General features: G+C 53.5%; 1 protein-coding gene across 9 annotated transcripts in view; it reads right to left on the reverse strand.

The window, feature by feature from the left end:
* The window catches only part of CTIF (cap binding complex dependent translation initiation factor), a 394,322-nt gene that overhangs the window by 46,492 nt on the left and 332,497 nt on the right, over positions 1–15,333 (reverse strand). For 8 of the 9 annotated variants that reach the window (XM_030925883.1, XM_010385880.2, XM_030925881.1 and 5 more), the window contains one exon: positions 10,870–14,724. The exons of the other annotated variant lie outside the window; for it this stretch is intronic. In XM_030925883.1, coding sequence (XP_030781743.1) covers positions 14,509–14,724 — 216 coding nt within the window. In that variant the 3' untranslated portion in view covers positions 10,870–14,508. Of the gene's footprint in view, positions 1–10,869; positions 14,725–15,333 lie in introns of those variants that run through there. 9 annotated transcript variants of the gene reach the window in all.

Genomic DNA, 15,333 nt, shown 5'->3' on the forward strand with positions numbered 1-15,333 from the left:
AAGACAAAACCAGAGTCAGAAGTTCTGGAGTCCACAAATGTTGGTTTGACGCCTAGCCCAGTCCCTTGGGCAAATCACTCCCGGGCCTGCAGCTGGTCCCTGTGAATGGGACCTCAAGGGACACAAAGAGGTGCAACACCCTGTGCTCTCAGGAGGAGCTTTGCATCTGTAGGCTGTCGTCATTATTAGACCTTTTCCTCAAAGGCTGTAGAATCGTGGTTGACTCCATTGAAATTTCAAAGCTCTCCTGGGTGGGTTAGCCTGGGTAGAAACTGGATTAGAGGGGACTGAATGCCATAAAGGAGAAGAGACCAGGGGATGGAGGGAATCTGGGGGTCAAAACGGGCTCACGCAGAACAACTGTTAAAATCTGTCTCTCCCTCTGCTCCCTCCCTTCCTTCCTTCCCCTCCTGCTCATTAACAAAGACAACTCAAGAATCACAGAGAAGGCCGGGTGTGGTGGCTCACGCCTATAATCCCAGCACTTTGGGAGGCCCAGGCGGGCGGATCACATGAGGTCAAGAGTTTGAGACCAGCCTGGCCAACATGGTGAATCCCCATCTCTACTGAAAATACAAAAATTACCTGAGTGTGGTGGCATGTGCCTGTAATCCCGGCTACTTGGGAGGCTAAGGCAGGAGAATTGCTTGAACCTGGGCAGTGGAAGTTGCAGGGAGCTGAGACCTCACCATCATTGCACCCCAGCATGGGCAACAAGAGCAAAACTCCATCTCAAAAAAGAAAAAGAAAAAAAAATTGCAGAGAACACACCTTAAAAACTAACATATCCATCCGTCTTTTACAGATGGGGAAACTGAGGCCCAAAGAACACTTCCAAGGGCACTTAGCTGGTTGGGGTGGAAGCAGGGCTAGAATTCTCTGCCAACCCTCAATCCAGTGCCCTTTCTCCAGGTCCAGGGGCCTCCGGTTCCCTTCTGCGCAGCTCTGATGCTGGGAGGCGTGGTGTGGCCTCGAGGCCGCGCGACTCATCCTGACTCACTGTCTGATTGTGGCCCATTCCTCTGAGGCTCAGACTGCCTGCCTGGAAAACTAGGATAAGTCCCATCCCCAACCCCAGCCAACCTCAGGGGGCCTCAGGAGGACCCCAGAGACTAGCACAACTTTAATTCTAGGTCAACAAAACATTTCTTATCTGGTGGGTCCCATACTTTTGAAAGTCACCGGGGATCAGAAAGCAGGCAAAGATGGTTCCTGAGCGATCAACGGGTGGCTTCAAACCCCCATTCATGCAGCAAAGCTCATGCTTTTGGTATAAAAATGCCCCTCAGGCCCTCACTCAGGGCCCATTTTCTCTTACTTGGCAAATAGTTTGGACAAGTTTGGTGGTCTAGTTTCTCAGGCCACAGTAGGTATACTGATAGTAGTAAGAAGAACTTTATGATGACAGGGAAGGGAGAACAATTGTAAAATGCAGATCCAGTAATTAAAAAAGCAAGGCAGACGGGGTCTCCCTTGACAATCCTGAGGCTAGCCCTGTGTTGCAGTTTGGTCTACTCATTAGCCTTGTCAGAAGGACCTGAGTCACCAAGGAAGTCAACACATGTTGCCTTCTGAGAAATTTGGGATGTGGAGGATCCCCCGTGGAAAGATTGCTACCAAAAAATGAAAATAAAGAGTTTTGCTCTTTAAAGAGGTAGATCACAGCTACAGAAAATGAAGGTATGTGTCACGCCTCATTCTGCACCACGCCGGGCGCCTGGGATGGAGAGAGCTGGTCTTGGCTGAACATCAGAGCCCGCAGAACCCTCTTTAGTTTTCCTCCCCTATGGAGGTGCCTCCCACCTGGCCAATTAACTGGTTTTCCTGCTGCTCCTCACCGTTCCTCTCCCCTTTAATCCATTCTGCGTGCTGCAGGAAGATGTCTTCCTTAATTCTTCCTGTCTTCTTCTGATAAGGAGCCTCTGACTTTGACCGTGGTCTGTCTGACCCCAGACAGCACTTGCTTGCACACTGGCAGCCCACCCTAAGGCCCACCTCATGTGCTGGGTCAGCTCCCCACCAGGAGACTGGGTCCCCAGGCCACTGCCTCGCTGGGTGGCCTCCTCCCCAGGAATTAACGACTCCATCACCAGAAGGTGCATCTGTGTGTGGTCAGCAGAGCACCTCATTGTGGGCTTTTCTTTACATCCTGCCCGCTCCGCCGCCTGCCAGGTTCCTCGCTGCCTTGCAGGTTCCCCGCTGCCTTGCAGTGGGCACACAGGAAGGGACTATGGCATTGATCTGGACAGCGACTGGCCTTAAATCTTCAATTAGAGTGGAAACACTCGGCTTGAGGGTAGGGCGGGTGTGTCTTCCTTCTGTATCTCCCAGGGCAGGGCTCAGCTCTGTCTTGCAACCAGCAGGTGTTCCAGGTCGGCTGATGGGTGCTTGGTGGGGCGTTACGTGGGTGATTCTTTGGTTCACCTGTTAGTACTTCACTGAGGATGGTGAGGCCAGCACCCTAAGTCTCGGCTTCAAAAGTGCTTAGAAGTTCAGCCAAACCCCACACCAACCCCAGTCCTGCTGACCCCAGTCCCAGCGGGTCCTGGCAGGAGAACAGATAGGCTTTACTGCACACCCACTGCCCGAGAGAATCAGCGGCAGACAGAGCCAGCAAGGCGGGCTAGTCTGGTGGTTAAGAGGTAAGAGAGCTGTCATTTGTGGAGGACTCAAAGCTCGTGCACTGTTTCTCCAAACAGTCCAGCAAGATAGGATTGTGCCTGCCAGTATTCCCACTTTTAGCAGAGGAACCGAGACTCAAAGAGGCCGAGTGAGCTGCCTGGCCTCCCTAAACCTATTCCTACCTCTCCGTGTACGTATCTGATTCATCGCTCTGTGGGGGACATCAAGTGTAAGTGTCAAGGTTAGCAGCAGGGCGTTGGCAGCAGAGGGAACCCTGTGAGAATCCTGCCCTCTTTCTAGCACTGTGACCTGGGCCATGTTGGCCTCTCTCAATCCCAGGCCAAGTCCTCCCCTGTGTAAGATGGAGAAGGTCCTACCTCAGGTGTGGTATGAGGAGATGAGGGCACGTAGGTGGGTGCCTGGTTCAAGGTGTGCCCATGGTGTTAGCTGTACCTCTGTGACCTTGGGCAAGTCCCTTCCCTGTAAGAGCCTCAGTGTCCTCATTTGTAAAATGAGAGGGTGGCTTTAAACTGCCTTTCACATCCTGGTATCCTGGAGTATTTGGAGGGGCCACTGGGGAAAAGCGATGGAGGAACTTCCGGGAAGGGGCAGCAGGTGCAATTGCCAGAAGGAGGTGACCCTGGGGTCCCCATTGCCTCTGTAGAACCCAGGAGGCTGAGGGGTTTGTGGGGTCATGTTCTGACCCACACCCTGCGCCGTAAAGGGGAGGTTCCTCCAACACCATTGCTGAGGGGGCCGCAGCGTTGCTGGAACTCATCAAGGGCGTAGGGTGTGGGGCTTTGCTCCTTTGGGAGGCGGCGTCCTCCACTGTTGCGTGGCTCTGGTTTCCAGAACATCGTCCTTGTGTGGACCCGGCCTGCCTCCCAGATCTCTTCTTCTGAGCCTCCGATTAGGCGCCTCAAGCTGAGGGCATCCCTTGACCCCGCCCCCCCAGGAATATTTTCCTCAGCTCAGTCTGTCCAGAACTTTCCCTCTCTAACTAAGGGATAGGCCAGAGTTCTGGAAGGAAGGGCCTTCATGAGCAGAGGCCAGCTGTGCTTACCCACTGGGGACCTCCAGCCTGTTCTCTACCATTGTAGACCCCATGTCGGCCCCTACTCCCAGCGACAGGCGAAGGCTCGGCCTCTGAGACACCTGTGTCTCTGGGCCTAGGACATGACCCTCACAGCTTGGCCTCCCAGCTCTCCCTGCACAGAGGCCACCCAACCCGGGAGGCTTGCAAAGTGCAGCACAAATTCACACACCCCACATCACACACACCCACACACAGCACACACACATACACCACACGCACACCACACTAATTCTCCATTCTCACACCACGTACACACAACACAACCCTCTCCAACCACACATACCCCGCTCCCTCCACGCGTGCGTATATACCACATCCCACACCCCCACACAACACACAACACAACCCTCTCCAACCACACATACCCCGCTCCCTGCATGTGTGCGTATATACCACATCCCACACCCCCACACAACACAGTCACACTCCACACCCAGACAGTCTCACATGCAGGGCCCAGGTTGTGTCCTACACAAGGGTGCCCAGCTGTGGGTTCGAGGCAGCTCCCACGGTTCTGGGGCAGGGCTGGGTGCCTGAAGGGAGGAAGAGTACCTCCTAACTGGCACAAAGGTGCCCTCTGCACTGGCTGAGACTCTGGCATCCATGATCACAGAGCACTCCCCACCCACCTCCAGGCCTCTCTGGACAGTGAGACATCAGGCTCCTGAGGAACCCCAGCCCTCCCCACTAGAAGCCCCTACCCTGTGCCCCACTCCCTATTCCTCCCTGGCCCTGGGTGCCCCACCTCGAGTACCTGGCTCCAGGCACAGCTGGCTCTTCCCTCCCTAGGCCCCTCAGTCTCTTAGTACCTGGACCACTCCCTTCATCCCCCACATGCTTATGGGGCACCTGCTGGGGCCAGGTCCTGGCTCAGTGCTGGGGAGACAGAGGGGATGAAGTCACGCTCATCCTTAGCAGGCATCTGCCATCTACACACCAGTGGCCATGCCCAGGGAGCAGGAGGACTGTGGCAGAACGTCCCTGGCAGCTGTGGGAGCCTGGAGGGGTGATCTGTAACCCTGACTAGGGAGCAGTCAGGGAGAGCTTCCTGAAAGAGATGGCAGTAGACAAAGGCACATGCTTTCTAACTGCTGTGACTCACTGCACACTGAGCTCTGCCCCCTCTCACCAGAAAGGGAGGCCATGGTGTGGATCAGAGCCAGCCTATCTGCAGACCTGCGATCAGGTACAGGGAACCTCTATGTTGTAGTTCCTGAGATCTGGGGCTTGTTAGTCACACAGTGACATGGCAGTCGCTAGGTGACACGGACCCTGAGCCCCCTTTCCAACCTGATGACGCACCTCATGAGTTACTGTCCCTCCCAACCTGCTCAGCCTCAGCACTTCTCCTTTTCCTCTAAGCGGCACCCAGCTGAGCCTGGCCCTGGCTGAACAGGACTGCACTGATGATGTGGCTGGGACGTGAGCCTCCCTCCCACCCATTTTGTTTGCCTTTGAGGTGCCTTTGTGTCCTTGTATGTTCTGCTGGGTCAGCAGGAGATTCAAGAGCCCTGACCTGAGCTCCCTGCACATTTCTGGGAACTGGAGGTGACAGAGTGGGCCGGGCGCTTTGTGTGTCTGATATATAGGTGGCATGGGGCAGAAAGAGGCTTCCAGACTCCCAAGACACACTGAGTCCCATTGAGCATAGATGGCTATTAGGGACCTGTCTCTAGCACAGGGAGAAGGAGGCTGTGGCCCCTCTGAGAGGCCTCCTTTCAGTTCAGCTCCTAAGGATGGTCTTCCAGAAGCTCTCTGCACAATCTTTCACTTACCCAAGAAACATCAACATTTGCCCTCGAATGACACAGAATCACACTGGTGGTTACTCAGGCTGACACAGTGTTTACACGGATTTGAAACTCTGTAGGTGTGACTGCTGGCTGCAGAACTCTCCACTGAGTGCTGAAACATTCTAAGTCACAAAAAGTAATATTTTAGAGTGTGTAGAATTGCAAGGGTCTGTGTGTGCATACAAGTATTTTTAAAATTGGCTTCTCACCTGCTTTAATCAAACTTTTGTTATTTGGGGGAAATGCTATAGAATAAGTCTCTTTTCACCTTGCTAGCCTGTCTCGGTTCCCACTGGAAGTTTTCCTCTTTAGGCCTTGGTGGGTATTTGGGTTTTACCTGATTTGTTCTGAGAAGGGAGGGAAAAGGTGGTCCTTCCTCTCTGGGACTGGAAAGTGAGGCTTAGTCAAGCCCTGAATGGTCCCCATTGGAAGGCCTGGGCCAGGTGTTGGCTCTCTGTAGCACAGCAGATGCCACAGGCAGGACGAGGTTGTCTGTTGTCTGGGAATTCCAGCTCCCAGGAGACTGACCATGCCAAGGTGGTTAAGGCATTGTCTCCTTTGCTTATTTCCTTATAGCACCCCCAGCACAAGGTGGGACCCAACTGGGGGTTCACTTGAAAGACCTGGGCACAGGTGATGAGACTAGGAGACAGAATATCACCCTTGAACCATCTCTGCTTCAGGTCAGCTGTGGGATCTTGGCCATATTATTATTATTATTATTATTGTTATTATATTATTTGAGATTAAGTCTCACTCTGTCACCCAGGCTGGAATGCAATGGCACGATCTCGGCTCACTGCCTCCTGGGTTCAAGCCATTCTCCTGTCTCAGCCTCTCGAGTAGATGGGATTACAGGTGTGTGCCACCATGCCTAGCTAATTTTTTGTATTTTTGTAGAGATAAGGTTTCACCATGTTGACCAGGCTTGTCTCAAACTCCTGACCTCAAGTGATCCACCCACTTTGGCCTCCCAAAGTGTTGGGATTACAGGTGTGAGCCACACCGTGCTTGCCTTCTTTTTTAGAGACAGGTCTTGCTCTGTCACCCAGGCTAGAGTGCAGTGGTGCAATCACAGCTCACTGCAGCCTTGATTTCCTGGGTTCGAGCCATTCTCCTGCCTCAGCCCCCTGAGTAGCTGGGACTACAGGTGCATGCCATCATGACCAGCTAGTTAAAAAATACATATATATATATATATATATATTTTTTTTTTTTTTGTAGAGACGGCGTCTTGTCATGTTGCTCAGGGTGGTCTCAAACTCCTGGGCTCAAGTGATCCTCCCACTTCAGCTTCATGACGTGCTGGGATTACAGGCTTGAGCCACCATGCCTGACCTAGCCATATTGTAAGACTTCATCTGTCACCTGAAACTGATCCCACCCATGGAATGGATGCCCCTGTGGGTTGCAGGAGGCTCAGGACTCTGCCTGGGAACCAGGGGATGCCCAGCAAATGGGGAGGCTGAAGATAGAAACCAGTTAGAATTATGGGACACTGAGCAGGAAGCACAGACCTGCACTCCACAGGCATGGATCAGGGGACTCAGGCATAAAGTGGCCTGGGTCCTCAGCCTCGTCCCCACACCCACCCACCAGTCCCATCTTAGGACTAAGAAGGCAGCAATTCAAGGACTGGTCTTTGTGCCTACAGGTCCCATGACATGGGATTGTTACTCTGCTTCTGTGAGCCTGTCTCCCTTCTTTACAATGTCGTCAAAAACATGTCACCTGGCAAGGCCATTGTAAGGATCAGACATAGTCATATATTTAAAGACTATAAAGCCCCATTCAAACCTATGGGATGGCTCTGTACGCCTCAGTTTCTCCATATTTGAAATGGATATAAGTATTGTATTCACTTCCTTCACAGGGCTCTGGTGAGACCATAACCGGATAATGTGTGCGAAAGGGCTGCAGAGGGGAGAAAGTGCTGTGTGATGAATCGGGCTCTCCGGGGCCAGCCTCCTTAGCGCAGCAAACACAGCTGCTCTGGCTGGCGCTCGGAGCTGTCTGGCTGGCAGCCAGTCCAGGGCAGAGGCAGCTACTGCATCTGCTTCCAGCATGGGCCAACTGCTTCCTTGGAAGACTGCTTTTGAACCACTCCTCCTCCCCAGCCCTGAGTCACCCAGAGATCAGGTGGAGAGCAGAGAAAGGTGGGACTCCCAGCTCAGATGACACTCAGGTAGGTCCAATACACCTGTTAGGCATACACAAAGCGTGCTGCTATGGACAGAATGTTTTTGTGTCCCCCTAAATGCATATGTTGAAGTCCTAATCCCCAATATGATGGTATTAGGAGGTGCCTTTGGGAGGTGAGGAGATCAGAGGGATGGAGCCCTTATCAGTGGGGTTAGTGCCCTTATAAGAGAGACCCCAACAAACTCTCTTACTCTCTTTCTGCCATGAAGATCCAGTAACTTAGCAGTCTGCCACTGGGAAGTAGGCCCTCACCAGACCTGACTATGCTGGCACCCTGATTTGAGACATCTAACTTCTAGACATTGAGAAATAAATGCTTGTGATTTATAAGCCACCTAGTCTATGGTACTTTGTTACAGATGCCTGAATGGACTAAGACAGGAGCCCACAAAATGTTTTTTAGGGGCCCACAAAATGTTTTAATTTCTTTTAAAATCAGAGGTAAAAAAATGAACTTCTAGGTCAGAGAAAATGTTTTAATAAAAATAATGTATTTGTCTCTGTTACCAATGTAGTCATAATATTTCCTTTTTTTTTTTTTAATGGAAAAGGGGCCTATGAAGGCAAAAGTACCTAAGGCCCATAGGAGTGAGAATGCAGCCCGAGTCCATGGTGTGGATTCTGTTCCACATTCAAGCAACTTGCCAGAGCCCCTGCTCCATGTTGCAGATGTGCCAGCCGGCCTTGTTTCGGCCAAGATGGCAGACCCCAAGATTGCAGAAGAGCACAGCAGCGTGGCTTGCTGTCCCCAGACAATAATTCTGCACTACTTATGACAGCCCTCCATGGCCATCATCGTACTGTGTTCCAGGAGTGGTGGATGGTGGCTCTCAACCATCTTTTCACTTGCACCCATCCAATACACAGCACACATGTACCAGTAAGAAGAGGGGCTCCCTAAGGCCCGAATTCTGAAAATATTGGTGTGTATGTGTGTTTCAGTATGTAGTTTGAAAATGATCCCAGGCAATTTGGGTATTGACCTTGATTCTTGATATGTCCCTCTATCAGGGTCCCCCTCACTGGCCTGGGGGAAACTGGGATCCAACAACATACACTGCACATATGATAATGGGTCCTTTTAGAGAACAGCACCAAACCCTGCACCATCGCTCCTTCTGCCCACTCCACTGAAATCTCCTGATCTGAGATATTTCATCATGGTCCCAGGTTTCCACTGATGAAGCGGGAAGCCCATGTGGCCTGCCCCCAGCCGGCGGAGTCCCAGGGGGCAGCTGGCTGCTCCTTTTGTCTGGCTGGTATGACTGGCTGGCTCCCTGGGGTACTGCAGGGATGAGGAGTCTGAAGGACCCGCTTACTTTCTGGGCTCACCCTCGCCCTGGCTCTTTTGGTGATCAGCCTTTGGCTCATCTGTAAAATGGGAACAGAAAACACTCGTCTGCCTGCTTCACGGGACCAGCTGAGACCATGTAAGGAAGCCGCTGCGGAACTGGAAGAATGAGGGAGACCGTTAACACTATGGCAGGAACACTTATTTCCCATTTCAACTGCTCAACCTTTTATTTTTCTGCTATCTTTGCCTTGGTCCTTAAAAGGCCCTTATAAGTTGTGCTGTGAGCATCCCAGTACAAATGTAAACCACTCTAAAATGACAAGAGAATGCCTGCCAGCAGAAAGATGGTGGTGAAATCAGGATTGAAACATGTATTATTCCGATGCTGTGTCTCATAGTATTCAGTAACTTAGGGCCTTCTGGAAGTAGGACTAAACCATCCAGGAAAATCTCCTTTCTCTTTTGCAGTGTTTGATAAGGCTCCCTGTTCCATTGTCTCCCCACCTTTCATCTTGACCTCCAATGTCTGCTTCTACTGCTTTGCATTTTTATAAAAATAAATTTGGGCCTGCCACGGTGACTCACGCCTGTAATCCTGACACCCTGGGAGGCGGAGGCAGGTGGATCACTTGAGGTCAGGAGTTTGAGACCAGCCTGGCCAACATGGCGAAAACTTGTCTCTACTAAAAATACAAAAATTAGGGCTGGGAGCAGTTGCTCACGCCTGTAATCCTAGCACTTTTGGAGGTCAAGGCGGGCAGATTGCCTGAGCTCAGGAGCTCAAGAACAGTCTGGGCAACATGGTGAAACCCTGTCTCTACTAAAATATAAAAAATTAGCCAGGCTTGGTGGTGTGTGCCTGCAATCCCAGCTACTTGGGAGGCTGAGGCAGGAGAATTGCTTGAACCTGGGAAGCAGAGGTTGCAATGAGCTGAGATCGCGCCATTGCACTCCAGGTTGGATGACAGAGCAAGAATCCATCTCAAAAAAAACAAAAAAAAAAATTGGCCTACCACATACCTCAATTGTTTAATTAAGATGTTCTCTCTCTCTATGCAGTCTGTGGACTTCTGGCTGTCCCTGTCAGTGTCATGGTGGGTGTGTGACTCAGTGAAGGGCAATGCCTGAATCTCAACATGGCTTCACCCGGCTCCTGGGAGGCCCTGGCCGCCACTGTAGCCAGGCCAGGGAAGGATGAAGGGGGTTGGTGTTCTGGTGCGACCCCCGCAAGGATCTGAAGGACCGGCAAGTTCTAGCAAGAAAGAATCCCCAAGGAGAGGGGAGCGCTACCAGGAAGCAGTGTCCCTAGTGCCTTGCCACGGGCAGGATTGTGCAAAACAAGAGACATATCATCACAGGAAAAGAAATCACTGGGCCCTTTGGGAACTCTTTGATGAAAGACTCATTTGACCAACTGGGACTGGACAGCCACTCGCTGTTGATTTTTGGAAGCCACTGGGCCCAAATCTCAGCCCTCTTGAAATGACTCATTGCCAAATGCCACAGTGACATTTCCAGGGAAGGGATAGGTTTGCGGGGGGGGGGCGGTTAAACCAAACCTTTAGTGCAAAAGCCATTTTACCCAGGACTGGCTTAATCGCACCACTTTGGATAGGTCAGAGTTCCCAGTTTTGGGGGACGTAAGTCTCCTTCACCCACGGTCTCCTGGACCAACTTCTTGCTAAGGCCCCAGATCCTGCCCCTGCTGCCCACAGCAGCTACACTGTGGGGAATCTTCCCCTCAGCTCATCTCCTGGGCCAGCTCCTGGAGGCCCTGCTGGTACAGCTGAGGCACATAAGCCTGGGGAAAAGATTTCTTTTGCTGAACACACAAAGAGCACAGAATCTGAGCATTTTGTTTTTGGTGGTGTTTATTTTTTTAAACCCACTCGTAGTTTGGGTTCAGCTGGAAAGCAGGACACACCGATGGAGGGAGGGTGGTCGCGTTAGCGGGGTTCCGCGGCAGCTTTGGCGGGAAGCCCCAGGCCCCTGCTCCAGGGAGGTAGGTCCCGTCGCCCGCCCCCAGCCGGCCCAGGGAGGCAGCCAGCCCTTCCATGCGAGTGTTCCAAACAGAGGAAAGTTGTCTTTCTCCTGATCTGCGTCCTCAAAGGCCCGGCCAACAGTTTCCCCACACAGTGCCCTGCAGCTGACGGACACGACTTCCCGGGCAGGCCTGAGAGTCTGTCTGACAAGGAACACGGGTGGCGTCTGATGCCAGAAAACAGACTGGGACTTGGCTTCTTGGAGGCCCGCGTCTGGGGCACCCCATGGGGCTGCTGTGGTGGCGGCCTGGCTGTCTGGGCCCCCGCCCCTACAGCTGCCCAGGCCTGATCCGTGGTACAATTCCCACACCCCCCACCCTCATCCCTCGGAGAAAATAAAATAGAATAAAATAAAAATCAGAATAAATACCGACTCGGCCAACATTTACATTTACATGAATGGACAGGACGATCCCCAAACGGTGAAGGTTTACAGACTGGTCAAGGAAGGACAAACAGACAGAACGGGGTCTGAGGGTGCACACTCCCCGGAAGGGCGGCGGGGCTCCCGGCCTCGTCCGGGTGAGGTTGGGAGCCTCGCTGGGGCTGCGGTCCCAGAGCTTCGGCAAAGCCACCAGGCGGTGGGGAGCAGGGCTGTGGCAAGCAGGCCGCCTCGGAGAAAAACAATGACTAACTCATCCTGACAGGCAGTGGGGAGACTGAGACAGGATCAACATCAGATGGCTGGACCGCCTCTTCCATGCGCCAAGAACCGCGGGCGAGGGGAAAGCAACGCAAGCCTTAGAAATGCAATATCCAGCTCTGCCTCTCATCACGTACATTCAGAGGTTAACTCGGACGTGGCCTTCCTCATGCCGCAGAGAGGGGACGGGGCTTGGGGAGGGGGCCAGGGGTCTGTGGGGCGTCCACTTGTGTCCTACAGTTCCTGTCTCAGTAGTCTCCCTTGGGAAGCTGCCTCAGGGTCTCAAATTTTAGGCTTGACTGTTGTTTCTTAAAAAAAAAAAAAAAAAAAATAGTCTTAACGTTTTCCTTCCATGTCTGAAAAAGGAGCAGCAACCTGCATTTAGAAAAACAGTTTAAAATGTTGTTCAGGATGGCTAGGAAGCGCTTCAAGCAGTGGAATAAACTAGGCAAACAGTACGTCTGGAGCCGCCGTGACACGACATGTAATTAAAAATATATTTATATATGTATACATATTTATATTTCACTTCTTCACACTCTGGTCCTAACAGCCAAGGGGGAGCTGCCCCTGTGGCCAGGCCACCAAGGAGCCCGTTCGGAGGAAGGAGTGTCAGGCCCCAAGGTGCCCACAACACAGCCCCCTCCACACAGTGTTTTGGAGCGTCCTGCATGAAGCTTGCTCTGAGCTCACCATAGGTTCTAGGAGACCCCACTCCCCTGCCTGCTCCCTGACCTGAGCTCCCACTCCCAGGTCTCTCCTCTCTTTGGGGGCCTTGCCTCCTCCTAGCGGATGCACCCCACACACTTCAGGGAGGCAGGGGCCGCTGAAGCACAGGTGGAGGCTGCCTGGCCATGACAGCAAGCTCGCCCCGGGGCCCAACCTGAGCAGCCCCACATCAGCCAGCTCCTCCCTCAAGGCCTCCTACCCCTGCGCATCTGTGTCCCCAGGCTGGGCTGGGGAGGAAGGGCAGTGAGGAGGAGCTTGAGAAAGTCTGGGAAGAAACTGTGGAGGGAGGAAGAAGGCAGGGTTCAGGGGCCAGGGACCAGAAGTGGCGTGGGCTTCTTGGGAAAGACCACCGACCTGTTTCAGGTAAACTTGTGCCCCCCACACCTTGTCGCCAACAGGCTATTTTTGGAGACAGGCACAGGCTCCACACCTGGGACCAGAGGGCAGGTTGCAGCTGCAGGGAAAGTTGGAGAGAACTGGGAAAGCCTCTCCCCACTCACCACTCTCAGACTCAGAATCAATCACAAGAACCTCCCCTGTCTATCACCTCCTGGCCAGTCCAATGTGGACCAAGAGGGGCCTCCAACGTGACCCAGGGCCTGCCCGGCCTCAATAAAAGAGCAAATAAGGAAGTGGCTAGGCTCTGACGTCATTTCCGGGGGGCTCATCAAAGTATGTGCTCCAGCCCCCAGAGATGGAGCTATGTGGCCACCCCACACCTTCCTCTCTAGTCAATAACAGGGCCTGCTCCCCAGGATGAGGGCCTGCCAAGAAACCCCAGCCTTGTTTCCCGGCTGGGAAGCTCCATCTGGTGACCCCGCTGGTCACCTGACTGTCCCTCTCATGACTCAGTGAATTCACCCCTTTCCCAAGAGCTGGGGGAGGGCTGGGTTTCTAGGTCCGGGCTGGGCTTCTAGGTCCGAGCTGGGGCAGGGACACAGCGCATTAGCTAAAGTCGAGTCCTGGGGAGCCCCCACTCCCGTTCTTTTCCCCAGTAAGACCTGCGTATGGAGCGCGATACACCATCTAGAATTTTGGTTTTAATTTGCCAATCTCGTTCTGTGCCCTGTTTGCCAAAAGGCCCCTGGGGCCAGGACCAGGTTTAACTTGGTCCCAGTGGTGACAGTATCAGCTCTTTGAGAAAACAGGCGCTAGAAGCCAGTGGCGAGGAACACAGGATTCCAGCGGGGACCCCCCCCGCCTGGGCAGAAGTTTCCAATTACCCTAATTGGCTACTGGCAAGCTGTCTGTGGCTAGAATCCTTCTAGAGGGGGCTGGGTTTGAGCTCCCACTAATCCGGGGTTCCTCAACAGTGCTGACTGTGTGATCACATCGCGGGCATTTTCATTGACCGAAGAGACTTCAAAGCAACCGACTTTTGAAAAATAAAACACAATAAACAAAAGAGTGCAAGTGGAACTGCAAACTCCATCTCCCCTCCTGCGCCTGACCTCCTAGGCCTGAGGCTGGGGGGCTGCAGTGAGGAGGACTCAGAGATGGGAGGTGGAGCGCCAGCTCTGCCATGGCTGACAAAGGCCGTCAATTACGGGCGGCTGGTGGGGACCGTGCCTGCCTTTGTCCTCCCGGACATCTGCTACACGTCGCCTGCTGCCAGTTGGCGACTGCGGCTGACAGCATGCGGGAACAATGCGAGCCCGTCTCCGACCCACTTTTTCAGCCTTCCGAGGTCCTTTCTGACCCAAGCGGTGCCCCGGCGTGCAAGGCTGCCAAGGTCTCCGAGGAGTCACAGCGATGAGATCCCTCACACAAAGCTCTGTGGGGGATGGCTCTGATGGGGAGGGGAGAGGCGGGAGTGAGGAAGGGGAGGACCAGGGCCACCAGGAAAAAGAAACATGCTTCCCTTATTGGTGTGAGCTTGCATGCTCGGGCCGGGGGCTTGTGCGGGGGCACTCCTCTCAGGGATTTTCTCCCTTCTCCGTCTGGCTCCAGACTGGCCACCGACTCTGCCTGCCCTCCTCCCCATTTCTTTCTCCCGCCAGGGCCACCCCTGTCCTCCCGCCTGTCCATCTGGCCCTGTGCACCAGGGCCCCAGCTGCCCGCGGGCCGCCCGCCAGGCCCCCTGGCTGTCAGGCTGTCAGTTTCTGGATGGTTCTGTTGTAGTACTGCGTGATGGGGGGCGTCAGAGGGTTCCAGCTGTTAGCGTGGAGCTCGATGACCTCTAGGAGCAGCGACCGGGTCAGCATGGACTCAGAGGGGCACAGCATCTTGTCCCGCGCGCTGGCCAGGAGCTCTGTCATCATCTCAGGCAGCTGTTCCTCCAGCAGCCGGCCTGTACTTTGCAGCTGCGGACAGAGATGTGGGGTTAGGATGGACTCGGGCCCCACAATGGCCCACTGGCTACCCTGATTAGGTGGGCTGGGGTCAGGGATAGGAAATAGCTGGGTTGTCTCAGGGACATACAGTCCCAGGCCCCTGTGCCACGGCTGGAAGGACAGGGAGAGTGGAAGGTGGAGTAGCCAAGGGTGAGATCCCACATTTACCAACCAATCTGCCAGCAAGATACAGAGAGATCCGGATATTGCCTACTGCCCAGGGCTGAAAGAGCCGTCACCAGGAACATGCCTCTTGTCCCTTTTACCCAAGAGCCTTCCTCTTCCAGGAAGCCTTCCCTGACTACACCCGCACCCTCAAATGGCTCCATGATCTGTGCCCTTGGCGATCAGGGGACCCTGTGATCATTTTCACTTGCTAGGGCGTCTCCCTGGAAATGAGCTTAGTCATTATTACGTGTGTCCATTGGAACTTGAGAGCAAGGGTGATGCCTCCTGTTTCTCTCTCTCTCCTTTTGTCCTGATCCTGATCCCACCTCCCAGCCCCCAGAAGTGACCTCTGCTCATGCTTGTGACAGGAAGTGGGGGAGAGAAATACAAACTGGGGAAGAAGGCCCTCAG

This window comes from Rhinopithecus roxellana, chromosome 21, assembly GCF_007565055.1.
Source record: "Rhinopithecus roxellana isolate Shanxi Qingling chromosome 21, ASM756505v1, whole genome shotgun sequence".
In the NCBI taxonomy this organism is placed as follows: domain Eukaryota; kingdom Metazoa; phylum Chordata; class Mammalia; order Primates; family Cercopithecidae; genus Rhinopithecus; species Rhinopithecus roxellana.